Source organism: Apaloderma vittatum, unplaced genomic scaffold (genome assembly GCF_000703405.1).
Source record: "Apaloderma vittatum isolate BGI_N311 unplaced genomic scaffold, ASM70340v1 scaffold7900, whole genome shotgun sequence".
NCBI lineage: Eukaryota > Metazoa > Chordata > Aves > Trogoniformes > Trogonidae > Apaloderma > Apaloderma vittatum.
This window is the reverse complement of record NW_009696150.1, coordinates 10,240-24,844: the sequence shown is the minus strand read 5'-3', so window position 1 is coordinate 24,844 and position 14,605 is coordinate 10,240. Positions and strand designations below refer to the sequence as shown.

General features: G+C 41.6%; 1 protein-coding gene across 1 annotated transcript in view; it reads right to left on the bottom strand.

Annotated features, from left to right (window-relative positions):
• Positions 1 to 2,879: 2,879 nt before the first annotated feature.
• SNX4 (sorting nexin 4) overlaps positions 2,880 to 14,605 on the bottom strand; it is a gene marked incomplete at its 5' end in the record, with an annotated part of 17,476 nt that continues 5,750 nt past the window's right edge. Inside the window, 7 exons of the mRNA XM_009873694.1 lie at positions 2,880 to 3,542; positions 3,878 to 3,992; positions 5,378 to 5,523; positions 6,309 to 6,408; positions 7,665 to 7,754; positions 12,601 to 12,666; positions 14,156 to 14,217. Coding sequence (XP_009871996.1) covers positions 3,495 to 3,542; positions 3,878 to 3,992; positions 5,378 to 5,523; positions 6,309 to 6,408; positions 7,665 to 7,754; positions 12,601 to 12,666; positions 14,156 to 14,217 — 627 coding nt within the window. The remainder of the gene's footprint in view (positions 3,543 to 3,877; positions 3,993 to 5,377; positions 5,524 to 6,308; positions 6,409 to 7,664; positions 7,755 to 12,600; positions 12,667 to 14,155; positions 14,218 to 14,605) is intronic.

Sequence of the window (14,605 nt, the reverse complement as noted above, 5' to 3'; positions counted from 1 at the left end):
GCATTTTTTTGCGAGATCCCCCTGCCCCGAGAAACGCCAGCTCTGCTGGGCAAGAGGGAGGGAAGCCACCAGGCGGGAACTCTGGAACCGCAGAGCTCAGAGCAGACGTGACTGCTGGCAAAGGTGGCCGCTGTGCCGGGCACACAAGCATCCTGTCCTCGTTTTTTTTTCCCGTTTTACCAGCCCTCGTCCTGCCTCGTTCCTTTGTTGGATTATTTCTCCGGCAGCCCCGCACCGGGACTTTCGTTACCGGTATCGCACCTCCCTGCAGAGCTCTGGGAGAAACACCAGACCGAGGCACCACGGAGGTGCAGAACAGGGAGGCGTAAGGGACCGTGAATTAAAGCCCTGCCTTGACATTGCGTGACAGACGCAGGGAGTTAAGACAACCTCCTTCACTCTAATGCTTTAGGGCACAAAGCAGAAGTGAGAAACACTTTTTAAAGCACCGCTCGGGACCTCAGCCTTGCTGTGCTGGCTCTGCTGCAGGTTTGGCCACAGCCATCGCTTCCCTCCGGCTCAGCCGCACCAGGCCAGCTCCTCAGCGTGGGCTCGAGCTCCCAGGTTTGCTCTGCACTTGCCAAGGTAGTCCTTGCACACAGCTGCTGGGTTACCTCTGCTTTGGCCGACGTGCCAAGATACTGAAATACTGCAACAGTTTAAAAAAAATAAAATAAAAAGAGTTCACACAAATCCCTTATCTTTCCATTTCCCTCACCCTAGCTATGCTTTGCAAGCAGACAACAGCAGCAACTGCAAGGGACTGACAAGCAAAGGTCCCGCCGGGACCAGGGAAGGTCAGGGATAGCAGGAGCCGTGAAAATCCACCCAGCAAAGCTTCCTGGGACAGAAGTGACAGCTCCACCAGCAAAGCGGATGATCCACGCAGGTGAACTCTCCCATACAAGCATTTTGTTGGGATTAAGGTAAAATGGTCTACCTACATGCTGTTATCTCAAGACCTTCCACCAATTTCTGATGTTTATGGGTAACCGAAGGAAGCTCACTGAGGCCAAGCGGATCGAATTAGAGAAGTTAAATCCGCACCGTAGCTGGAAAAATGCACACTTCGGAAGCGTGCATTTATCATGTGGACTCTATTAACCACATGGAAACAGCCATTAACTACGTGATTTTTCCCTTACGAAGCCAAAAGGAGGAGAAACCTTCACTTTTTGCTAAGATTCGGAAGCACGCAGACCGCACACAATGCTTTTCTGCAACAGGCAGAAGTAAAAGAAATAAAGGGTGTTGCAAATTATCCTTAACTCCCCTTTCACCCAATTTCTGTCAAATGACACAAACCCTTTTCAAATGTATCTTTCTCTTACCTAGATGAAGACACACATGAAATTCAGACAGCTAGTTCTGTTGGGGCAAAAACAAAGCAGGGATCAAAGCCAGCTTGTAACAAAGATCTAATTTTGGCCTTAGCACTATGTTCTTCGCCCAAAAGATAAATCAGCTAGTCGTTCACAATTTACTGAAATTTTAAACCCAAGTTTGGAGGCCATCTGAGAGCAATAAAACCCAATTTCAAGAAATTGAAGAGCAGTTGTCAAAACTGCGACGAGAGCATTTTTACAAAAAAACAACAGAACAAAAATATCAAAGAGCAATTTTATTTAGCTTATTTGGCACAAAACTTACAAGAACTATTTTGTTCCCTTAAATTTAGTACAACTAGCAAGGAGGGGGATGGGTAAAGCGTACTAATATTATTTAATAAGCTGTACAGCAAGTGAAATGTGGAAAGAGGCACCAGAAAGATTTACCAAAAATGAAAGTGCATGAAAAAATACCTACTCTGAGCGCCTCATGGTATTGCATTAAGGCACCACTCCTTTTGAAGGTTTGCTGAATACACAAAGTGTGCAACTTCTTGGTTTGGAATGTAAGAGTCCTTCAGCCCGGACTGGAACTGGACGCTGAAGCCTCTGAACGGAACAACGCTTCTCCCTGTAAGCGTGAGATTGAGAGATCTTTCTGCCCAACACCATCTCTCAGCCAGGAGTGTCACTGTCCTACGCTTTGAAAAAGCCAACACAGGTTATCAGAGCGACCAGCATTTTAATTCAGAGCTTTAAACTATACACCAGGCCTACGAATTCTTTACAATGTTTTTTTACGGAAAAGAAACGCCGCAGACACAGAAGTAACATGGGATGTATCAGTAATTACGTTTAGATAACTTATGAAAAGAACATTTAAGGACTTCCTGGAGTATCCCTTAAAAAAAAAAAAAAAAAAAAAAAAATCAAAATCTGAGTAGTGTTATAATCCAAAATAATTAAATACACTTTTCAACAGAATATTACAAAGCTTCCTTTAGGACTAGCAATCAAATCTGACAAATTCCACAAGACTTCAGGAACTTTAAGTACCTAGAAAAAGCCCGATATTAGACAGCCGTGTTTTTCATAACTGAAAACATTTAATGCAAGTACTTGCAACTATAAATCATGTTACACTGGTGTGTGTATATATATATACGCACATATATACACACACACACTCTCTGAAACATCATTACAAGAGCCAAACACACACCTTGTTTCACTTTGGATTCCACAAATCACTGTTCTTAAGTGTTCTACAAAGTCGCACCAGGTTTTTTTATTTCAGCATCTTCATTAAGAATTATTCTTTTAAGAACCAAACCACTTCAGTTACAAGAAGAGGTACCCACAGGCCAGATTTGGTGGGTACCCACCAAAGCTGCATCTGCTTCTTACCAGCTTGGACTTTGGTTTTGCTGCTCAGCTGGATCACCAGCATCCTTTACTTGCAGGAAGAAGTTTGATAAGAAACCAATGCCCGTTATCAAAACTTCGGCAGGAACCAGTAAATGCAGAATATTGTATCAAACCATTGTACAACACCTCTACTGTAGAGAATTTTAAACATCCCAGGAGCTCGAGACTGCTTAACCTGAACTCTGGAAAAGCATATTTCTCTATGGACACGCAAAGGCATTTAAATATGAACCCTAGGCGTTACAATATTTCATTTTTTGTCCTCTTATGGTGTAGACCTCAAGAACACAACTGTGTGTCCCATTGTAAAACTAAAGCACCCTTGAGCATTAAAAATTCTAAACAGCAAGGGCTGAAAAGAAGGGCATCTGGAAGTGATCTACACGTTGCAGAGCATGGCGTTTGACAAGTCTCAGAACAGTTCAGTTCAGTTCATACTTTCTGGGATAACTTTCCCTATACCTTTGCCCCAATACAGAGCAGTAGTTTTCAGTAACTCTTTTAGCCCAAATTATTTGCTACCACATATAAAATACGCCACAAAAGTGGCAATCGGGGCTAAACATTTAATAACACATCCTTTTTGTCCTTTATTAACAATTACAATCAGCAGAAAGAAAAACTATTGACTCATTTATTTCATGATTTGTATGTAAGTCGTGTAGCAACTTAACATCGGTGTTACACGTTTGTGCTTCCGTTCCCTGGCACTTGGAGGAGGAATTCATTTCCACATCATCACATCTTGCTGAAGCATTCTTTTGCATTTGTCCAAACTTGAATCCCCTTTAAAAAAAATGAAAAATCAATAGGTGGAAAGGTATTTTTTCACAAACCGCATCAGCAGACTTTCCTCCATAGAAGGCTCTACAAAAAAGTCCCACAGAACTTCACACAAGAATAAGGCAGAGACCACACTGGAACTGGACCACACTGCCTGTTACACACACATCAACATTCACATATCCCATCCTGCTCTGTCTCGGTGACACGTGGGAGGTTTTACGCTACTGACTTCCAACCTTCTGTGACTGCAGTGTTCCTACTTATTGAAAGTTTGCATTTGACCCCCTGCTGGTACGATAAATACTCTGGCCTGGCCTTTCCCAAGCTAAACGTACCTTTTTGCACATGCTAATCTGCATAACAGCATAGCTTATAAGTGCCTCCTTCAAATCGTGGTTCTTTTGCTCTTTAAACCGTTCAATGTCAGCCCAGGCACTTTTCACAAAGTCTCTGGAATTAAAAGCAACATTTCTGTTAGTAAGTGCTTGATATGTTCCATCTTCAGCACATCTTCCTTCCTCTGGGCCCTCAGGAGAAAAGCCACATACGACAAAGTACTCGATCCTGCATTCAGTAAACAGAGTCCTGTAATTATTACGCAGACCACAGTGACCTCATTCTGTAGTCTGCACTGCTACCCAATTCTCTATTTCCTTCTTCTTAAGGTTTTAAAACTAAAGAATCCGTTTCACAGGATGTATTGGGTTGGTCTGGCTTCTCCCCCACTCCTCCACAAAAAGCACCACTGCCATAGAACCAGGGTAATTCAAAATATACTTTTTTCCCCCCTCAGATTGTGCTGGGCTAACTAATATCTTCATGCTAACATTCAGCACACAACATGGCATGTTTCTTTTTCAATTGCCAAATCAGAATCTTCATTTTTCCAATGTGAAAACTCACTTGTCATCAGGATTGGAGACGTTCAAGTATAACAAACATTTACAATGCACATTTGACTTGGACAATTCACCTCAGGAATTAATTCCTTCATTTTGGTGATGTGTCCTCAGGTGTCTTTAACTAAAATGGAGGTTGATTTCTGTAGTCCATAGTTTTCATTTGTGCTGGACTATACATACAAGGCAAGTACTCACCTGAAAATTGCTTCCAGAGCTACAAAAGCACATCCCCAGTACTTCTGTCAAAATGATTAAGAAACTGCATTTACTGACCGTCTTGTTTTGAACTATTCATGAACCAGTCTTATCTTTCCAGCTCTAATCCTACCGTACGAGGAGACACCACGTTTACCCCTTGTGTTACACGACGAACGTGTTCTGACACAATCACATTGCTTTAGGAATGTTAGTTCCACATGCTCATTCCTGCAGAAAATTTCATTAGAGCACCAAGCAGCAGTTACTCACACACAACTTGTCAGAGCTTCTAATCTCTTTCAAACAGGAGACAGTTGTTCCCCATACAAGAAGTTGCAGAATATGAGCTCAGGACCCATACACATAACCCAAACTAAATACTGCACTTGAAGCAAATCAGCTTTGGAGTCTTAGGCTGTTCAGCTGCAACCTAGAAGCCCACCTGCTAAACATATTAGTAGCTGAACATAAAAGCATGCAAGTCAGCCATTAGAGTGGGCTCAGGAACTGGGAAAGTCATCAGGTTTTACATAAGCCATACGCTCAGACCAGAAGCTAACTGCATGTACTGTACTTTATTTCACAGCTTGCAGCTGACAGGAGCTTTTATAGGCAGCTCATAAACACCAAGAATATATTAAAAACACTTATAAAATGCAAACACCTTCAAGAGCATCCAGTCAAGGAGTTTTGCTAAGACAAGTCCTGTGTTTTCTTTGAAAAAAGCCCATTTACCTGCCCTCCAGGTTTTTAGACTTAAGTTGTTCTTCTCCTTCCTGTATCTGCTCTTCTAGAGCCTTTATCTTGGCTTCCCTCTGCTCGGGGGTTTCCTGCCCAAAGAGCTTGCTGGTCATTCCTTTCAGAGAGAATGTTCTCACAGTCTACAAAAAAACAAAGATGCTCTGAGTTTGGGCTTCCTGAGCACAGCCATAAGGCATCACGTGATTTTTACCAGCATTTGGGTTTATTCTTATTATTCAGCTCATTTTTTGCTTTAACTTCCACGACGTGAATGAAACGTTCATTAATTGATAGTTAGCTATGGGGCGGCCACGTTGGACTGAGCAAAGCGAGGAAAATAATGCTGCTCTGTGGACTGGACATAAGCGAGTCATTCCACTGACAGAGGTAACCTTTCAGAGCAGTTTTCCTACAGAAGTAGGAAAGAAACTTGTGTTCTAAGAAAAGCCATAAAGCAGTTCTGTATAGAACATCAACAGATCCAACAGCAATATTAAGAATTCTAAACAAAGTTACCACTTTCAGATAACATTTTAAGTAACAATATCTTCCATACAAAATGGACTAACACCACATAGCAGTAAAATCTGCCTTTTGAAAGGCAGAGGAAGCTTTTCAGGATTCCCAACATTTTGATCTTTAGGATGGAGTAGTTTGTGCTATTCTGTTCAGGTCATATTTCCTGCAACCTTTTACATGCTCTGCTCAGTATTCAATAAAAGAAGTTGGGTAAAAACTGCTTATGTCACACCAAGAACCAAGTTACTTTAAACCTCAGATGCCTACAGCCCATATGATGCTGCTTCCGGCAACAGCCAGCATGTTAGTGGCATTTATGTCATTCTAAATAACTTGGCTTAAATTTAAAAAAAAAAAAAAAATTACGGAAAAGGCATCTTGGAGAAGAAAGTAGAAAAAGACTCACTCCTGTTGCCAGCTCCTCGCACTGCTGTTTCTTAGATGTTAGGTCCTGTGCAGCCATTTCCAAGTCATATTGCATTAGTTCGTGTTTCCTGCAAACTGCCCTGAAAAGTAAGTAATGAAAGATCTGTCACGTAATACTTTGTTTTGCTATGTTTCCCTTCATTTAGATTTTACAACTGGCATCACACTTTTTCTTTTTGGCAAGCAAGACATTCACTTATTTATCTAGCTCCAATTTAACAGCCTTATCACAGAATACGTAACTTTGCAATTGCTGTAGTAAAGCAAGCTTGGATCAAAGTACAAACAAAGTTCTTGGCACAACAGCGTTCTGCTGCGTTTTAGACTCATCCCAAGATACTCTCAGGAATACAAGTCCTACCACCTACTTGAGGACATCAACATAAAATAGTTTTATTCAAAATACATTACAGGGAAAAAAAAAAATCACAACTATGATAAAATGTACCTGGAGATGGTACCTGTCAGAGTAGCAAAGTATCAATCAATCATTATTTAAAAAAAAAAAGGCGTGAAGAATTCAGTGAAACGAGAAACTGTGCTCCTAGAACTAATATAGCGCCCTTCATCTGGAAAAGTGGCGAGTTTCCTCTGACCACCTGCAGTAAGTCCCAGCACTGCGTGGGCTGATGACGCTATATCCGTGCTCCACTGCCGGCTGCATGTTCTCCTCCCAGGAGCGGCTACTGGTGCTCTGGGTTCCCACACAGCAGCCGTCGCACTCGCCAGTGCTCCTGGACCTCTCCAAGAGGTTCAGAGCCAGCCCATGGACAGCACAACAGCTGTAGGTGTAATCTTACAGCATAAAGCAATTTGCTTTCATATCTGCACTCTGTAAGGGCAGTGTGCTCTGTAAAGGCTAATGTAAAACAAACCAAAAACAAAAAACTAATCAGTATTTACATGCACAATACCGTGCAACAAATGAAAGTTATATAAGGGCACTTTGAAACTTGCTGGAATTTGCAATGACTGTAGCAGGTCTGTCTGGCCCATCTCAACTGAAAGCTGAAGCTTTCAGCACATTGGGGCACTATTATACCAGAAGCCAAAGAAACAGTGTAAGCAGAGCCATAAACAACATTTCCTTCCACAGGGTCTCGATTTTCACATTTCTGTCATTTCGCTATTGATCAGCTTGGTTCCACTTTATATTTGCCACCCACATGGCAATCAAACCTGAGCAAGCAAAATAAGAGGTGAGAACATGGGAGATTCCAAAACATTAAAATTTCCACTTCTCAGAGAACAGAAGAAGAACCGAATTAAATACAACAACACAATGTTAGAGGAAAGGATGACAGCTTCCCCTTGAGCTGCGCACTGGTGAACATACCGTAGTGCTTCTGCATAGAAGAGATATTCTTTGAGCTGATCTGCATAATGTTCCTCTTCTTCTAGTATGTCATCAATAGAGGCTGCGTATCTGGTGAAAAACAGCCATGGTTAAATTTAAATTCCTTAATTTAACCTTTAAGGACTACACATAGAGTAACGAGGGAGGACACCTGCTTGACAGAAACACCAGTCACAAAGTAAAACAGTGAAAGGCACTTCCAAAACGGGGATTTCCTTTGTCTTCACTTAAAAAGTCTGAATCGGCTATCATAAACATTCCTGCAGGCTTCTTTCTGTGGTTGTCACTACAATGAATCTTCTAACAAGCACAAGATCTACTATAAGTTTCCTGATGAAGATGAGGCAGTTTCTCTTACGGGAAAGAAAATTAATTTATTCTTTTTCTTCAGTGGGCTGTCAACAGGCAGCATCAAGGCAAAAAACACATGGTGCAGAAGAAATCCTGCACAGCTTAAAGCATTAAGGCATAGGAACATGAGTATCAGACCTTATGAAAAGCAAAGAGGCTGCTTTCATTGCTCATTATTCAGCCTGAGTATGAGAGAACTCACAGTGGTGCTCTGAACAACACGACACAAAGTCCTTCTGCTCCTTGAAAGTCTGTTGCTTTGCCTGCTGTGTAAGTCAGGTATATCAATTCAGAGCAAAAAGAAGTTTAAACTTTCCTTTTAGGGAGAAATTTGAAGTACAAGGGTTTGGACTAACTCCACAGCTCTCGCATTCAGCAAGAGTTTTGTCATTTAGGGTGATGTCTCCACAAAATAGCAAAAAACACTTTCTTTTTCTAGTTTATATTGCTTATTGGACAGCATTTAATAGGTTCTTACTAACCAAGATGTCTGTGCAGGGACAGGTCCACAGCTAAGAGGTAACTGCACATCTTAGCTGGCACAGTGACAGAAAGAAGATGCCACTTCAGCTCACAACACAGCACATGTGCCACTGGAGGTAAACAGAACGAGTAAGATGCCACCACAAATGCCTTCAGCTATTCTGCTAACTCAGTCTGGACTCTCAAGTATGTGGCAACCCCTCACACAGCTCCAGGCTCTCCAAAGCAAGCGTATGTCCTTCCTTGTCTGGTGACCGGCACAGCGTGACCCAATGTTAATTACAGCACCTCTTGGCTTTTTCCAAAGTCTTTGAGCTTTCCCCACTTTCTTCCTGTGCCCCTCCAGTAACTGGCTCTATGTCAGCAGGCTGTGCTGCCATCCAGTGAGACCTGGACAGACTGGGGAGTTGGGCGGGGAATAACTTGATGAAATACAAGGGAAAGTGTAGGGTCCTACCTCTGGGCAGGAACAACCCCAGGTTCCAGTACAGGTTGGGGAACGACCTGTTAGACAGCAGTGTAGGGGAAAGGGACCTGGTGGTCCAGGTGGACAGCAGGATGGCCATGAGCCAGCAATGTGCCCTTGTGGCAAGGAAGGCCAATGGCTTCCTGGGGTGTATTTGAAGGGAGGTGGTTAGTAGATCGAGAGAGGTCCTCCTGTCCCTCTGCTCTGCCCTGGTGAGGCCACATCTGGAATGTTGTGTCCAGTTCTGGGCCCCTCAGCTCAAGAGAGACAGGGAACTGCTGGAGAGAGTCCAGCGCAGAGCCACAAAGATGATGAAGGGAGTGGAACATCTCCCTTAGGAGGAAAGGCTGAAGGAGCTGGGTCTCGTTAGTCTGGAGAAGAGGAGGCTGAGGGGTGACCTCATTAATGTTTATAAATATGTAAAGAGTGAGCGTCAGGAGGATGGAGCCAGGCTCTTCTCGGTGGCAAACAATGATAGGACAAGGGGTAATGGAATCAAGCTGGAACACAAGAGGTTCCACTTAAATTTGAGAAGAAACTTCTTCTCAGTGAGGGTGACAGAGCCCTGGCACAGGCTGGGCGGGCGGGGTGTGGAGTGTCCATTTTTTCAGGCACTTCCCGCCTGGACGCGTTCCTGTGTAACATCATCTAGGTGTTCCTGCTCTGGCAGGGGGTTGGACTAGATGATCTTTTGAGGTCCCTTCCAATCCCTAGCATGCTGTGAAACTGTGAAGTGGCAGCATCTCAAACTGAAAGGGAACTGGTACTGTGACTCGGAAGAGAACAAGAAATCCCTCCTGCAAGCTTCTGAAAGAAATAACAAGGTCACTTAGACCTCTGGGAATCTGAGGGAGGTATCCAAGGGAGACACTTCTGCTGAAAGTTATCACCCTCAGGCATGCTCAGGAGGGCGTGTGAGGGCTCTTCATGGAGGGAGTGGCTCCTTGCAGAACAACTGGACGAATGGGAAGACTGACAAAGAACTATAGGAGTGCCCAGCTGGTCATGAAATTTGCAAGTTTGCAAGCAAGATGAGTTGTTTTGATGCTCCGTGAAAGCAAAGTCATGGCATACCCAGGAAAAGCCCTATCAATGCTCCTGGTGATAAAGAAGCATTAAACATATGAAGTGACCAGCAACAGGAGATTAAGTAGAACGGTGAAAGAACAGGCAGAGTAAGAATTTACATTATGAATCAAAGTAAGGAAGAAGTCCAAACTGCTGAAAAATATACTTGTTCCGAAAAAAAAATCTTGCAGCCACACAGGTCTTAAGCAGCCTACCCTCTCTATTTTTAAGTTCTGAAGTGCAATCACTCTACTGTAGTGGTTAGATTTCTCAGGGCAGCAGATGGACCACATTTCAGTTTCAAGTGAGTTCCAAGTTTAGAGTAGCGTTAGAGCGCATCCGTAGCAGAACAATGCTCAAAAAAACCCAAACCAAACTCCCACCAAAAACCTACCTTACCTAGACAGGGTTTTGATGACACTTAAATTTTATTTGAAAAAAAATTAAAAAAGAAAAAAGAGTAAGACAAGCTGTATTTCTGACTGCCTAAGCTGAAGTTCAAATATTGGATTGACCTCAGCAGGTAGGCAAGCAAGAGAAAAATCTTAAAGAGAAACGCTGCAGTATGTTCTAAAGGTATCCAACATGCTCCCACTCTTTGTGGGAATGGTCAACTAATTCCCTGTTTGAGCTTCGACTGGTTCCACCTGTAATGACAGTCTAGTTGATACAGAGATAAAGGGTCACTCATTAATAGCATAAATGACAGAAGTCAAAGGTCTGGCATTTTTCTCTTTCATCTTTTAAACGTTACAATTACATTCATACTTTGTTGTTTTACATCACTTCAGCAAGCCTCACGCTGTTAAAACAGCGGACACCCAAAGAAGCTTTGGGATGTCTTCTCCAAATATTAAGCAGTTTTAGATTATACTAAACAATAACAACTCAAAAGTTTAAATAAACATCTAGTAAAGACTACAGCATATGGGGTAGATAGAGAATAATTAAATTAGTCTTGAAAGTTTAACATCTATATTAGGCAGCCCTCTTGAATTGGCTTTCTGTTGCAATAAGCTCCTGTCTGATGTTATGAGAACGGTAACTGAACTGTTTAAGTTGTACTTTCAAGAGATGGTAGATATGAACCTTACTGGTAGGAGACCTCATGGGTCACTGAATGAGTTTCTGAATCTCACAGCTGCTGCTTCTTGCTTGATTGTCACTAAGAGATTATTGTTGTAGGAGAGTGCCCGGGGAGAAGAGATGACAGACGATGAAAGCTATCTCAGACTTCGTGCAGTGACTGAAGTTACCCAGAAACTCCTTGTCATTACTCTGGATCTTTAACCCTACCTCTATTACAGATAGAAATACTAAACATCTCCGATATGTGGAGAGAGTTCAGCCTCCTGACTGAGCTGCGAGACCCACTTTTTAGTTGGTTATGCATTTCTAGGTGTTTGACATCTTAGTGGGGTATACCTGAACCACTGGAAACCTACTTGTGCCTCCTTAACTCCTTTGTATTAGATCAAGTTTTCATAATCTCCTCAAGTTCTGCTTACTGCAGTAGGTGCTTAATGCTGTGCTCCACTTTTACTTCAATTATTTTCTTCTGAAAGAATTCTCCATTTTTTATTCTCACCAGAGTCTTCTGCCTAAATAATATTATAGCTTTTTTTGGGTGCAAAATACCTTAGCCAAAACACAGAAGTGTGAATAAATCATTCAAAGGGTTTCAAACTCTTAAAGATCTGATAAAATCAGAAGCAGCTGAGGTTAGAGTTTGGCATGGCTCTTCAAACCCTTCCATTTGAAAAGGCATAACACAAATAACCAGGCAGTAGTACGTACGTAGATCTGCACCGTAAACTAAACCCAATAACTTTACTTCCACACAAATTACACTTTCTCAGTAAAAATATTGTATGAAGAAGCGTCAAGCAGCTTCATACTGCATGATTATAGAAGAGGAATCAGAGCAATGAGAAATCATGAGCCTAAAATAGCCCTCGTGAGCACTCTGAAGTCCTAGACTCTTATTTTGAAGGCCGTGCTTCGTGTATTCTGCCAACTGACTCTCTAGATGCAAAGAGGGAGGATTCACTACTTTATTACATCCAGCCAGGATTTGTTTCAAGAGTCCACTGAAGTTTCAGTGCTGATTAATTAAATTTCTTAACTCTCTGTAATTAAGTCCAAATCTGTGTACCATCTACTGCATGGTACAAAATGCCGCTATCAAATCCAAACTGATCTCATCAAGTCTGCAGTACATTAAAATTGTATTCCACCAGTTTCTGGCATAGTAGCTTAAAAGAAAAACTGGAAGAATTCCACACACTTCTACGATTTCAAAATAATAATAAAAATGAAACCCCTCTGGTTCTCCTGAGACCTTTTGAGCTACTTAATACAGTACATGGATGCTAAAATTGTGCCTGCATCCAAGTCACAGAAACACTGTATCCCTCAAAACAACGCACCCCCAACTTTCTCAGTGCACTACTTGTACGTACTTTGGGGTTGAGGGAAAAGAGAGGAAAGAGGGAGAGTTCTACATCTGGCTTACATCAAACTATCAGATATTCAGTCAGTACTTACACATCCATGTGGTGGCCAGCACTCTGCAGCCCATCCCCCATCTCCTTTTCTATCGCACTCCACTCACTGTAGGAAAAACAAATGAGAAACAACATCACACATGAAGGGTAAGGGAAGTTAATAAGCTGCATCCTGTATATAGTTTCTTTCCAGGTGACACCTGAATGGAAACTGCCTGAACCTGAGACTTGGCCAAACTTTTCTTCCTCTAAGGAGCAAGACCAACAATGTGACAAGGCTGTTTACGGCACTCTGCTAACCAATCATCCCCAACACCTAAATTCATCCTCAACAAATATACTCAGTTCAGGGTTGGTTTTGAGCAGAGGCTTGTTTAAATAGCTAAAAATGCAAAACAAAAAAAACCCCCTAGCACTTAAAATAAAGGAGGGGGGAGCAACATATCTAGAGAGGGGAAAAGAGGGAACTTTCTAAAACCAGAATTCCGTCTACACATGCTCATCAAGAATAAACTAAGCTTTCCAGACTTGCAACACATCACATAGAAGCCTCTCAGTTCAAGAACCTGAAGATAGCATTTCCAAGCACTTGACTCCTCCTGAAACGATTTGTTGTATGTTCTTTTCTGTTTTCATAGTAGACTGCTGTTTAGTTTTATTTATTAAAAAAAAAGAACGAAATCAACCTAGAACTGCCTCCTTACTGCACCTACCTATTCACATTAGGGAAATTATTTAGATAAAGAATGAAACAAAGCTCCTGTAAATACAGAAAGAGACTTGGTCTGGACATCCATGCATGTACACTGTAATTTTAATTGTGATCTCAAGTTCATGAAATCTTATGAGATTTCTTAGTTACAAGAAATACATCCGAAACTCTTTACAGGAAAAAAGGAAGGGGTCCCCTTATATTACACATAATTTATATCTAATGCATCTCTTCTGTCCTTCACTTTTTCATAAGCATTCCACTCTGCTGATGTTGACATTTGTTTGTCTTTGTGTTATTACAGAACTACACCTAATTTCACTTTAAAACCCCCAATGAGAAAGACATCTGCAATCCATTAACCCAGAGAATTAAATTTAGCACTTGAACAGTGTGTAGAAGCAGGAGGTTTTCCTTAACCAGAAGTTTAGATTCTTTAATTCTCCAGTGAGATGGAAAACTTGAGCACGCAATTCACTCATATAAATCAAAAAACAAATGGCAAATTCACTTTAAAAAGGTACTAAAATTGCATATAGCTGTTGATTTTTAACCCTTAAGAGGACCTAGAAGCCTTTCAAAGACAACTGGTGGTAATAGGTAGTAAGTTACTTCCTGAAGAAACAGAATGCCAGTGCCACAATAAAAACCACAAAGGTCTGGAGTACAAAACAAAAAAGTCAAAGCGTTCCACTAGAGACAGAGATCGCTGTATCCAACACAGAAATCTAATTAGCACTACAATATAAAAGTTTTTCAAGGCAGACAACGAAATGTTTCAGATATACTTCTCAAAACTGTAACATAACCAACAAATTACCTCTCTCTCTTTCCCACCCTCCCACTCTCTAGGTATATATTTAAAAACTGTGTGAATTCTTACCTGAATACTCTTCCATAGTTGCCATGGACTTTATAGACACCATATAGCCGGTCTGCTACCCTCTGAAACATTTTAGAGTCAGGTTTTGGTCATCAACACTACATGCAATTTTCTTGTGAAAACACAAACTTCAAGCTAAAGCCTTAATGTTTTTACACAGGTAAATAAGATTAAACCTAAATCAAATCTAATTCACTACTGAAGGGAAAATCAACAGCAGTTAAGTCTTTGAAGACCAAAGTCCCAATCAAGGCTATACAGAAAAGTAACATTTCAAGTATTTCTTTGGAAGTGCTCACGTATAGGATATGCCTACGGAGACCACAAATTATCACATTAACTTTGGGTTTTGATAAACAGACATAAGGCATAGCCTCCTTTACTCAAATAATGCCAAACTGCTTGTTTAACAACAAGATGGCAAGACAAAAGGCCATCCTGTCCCCAAGA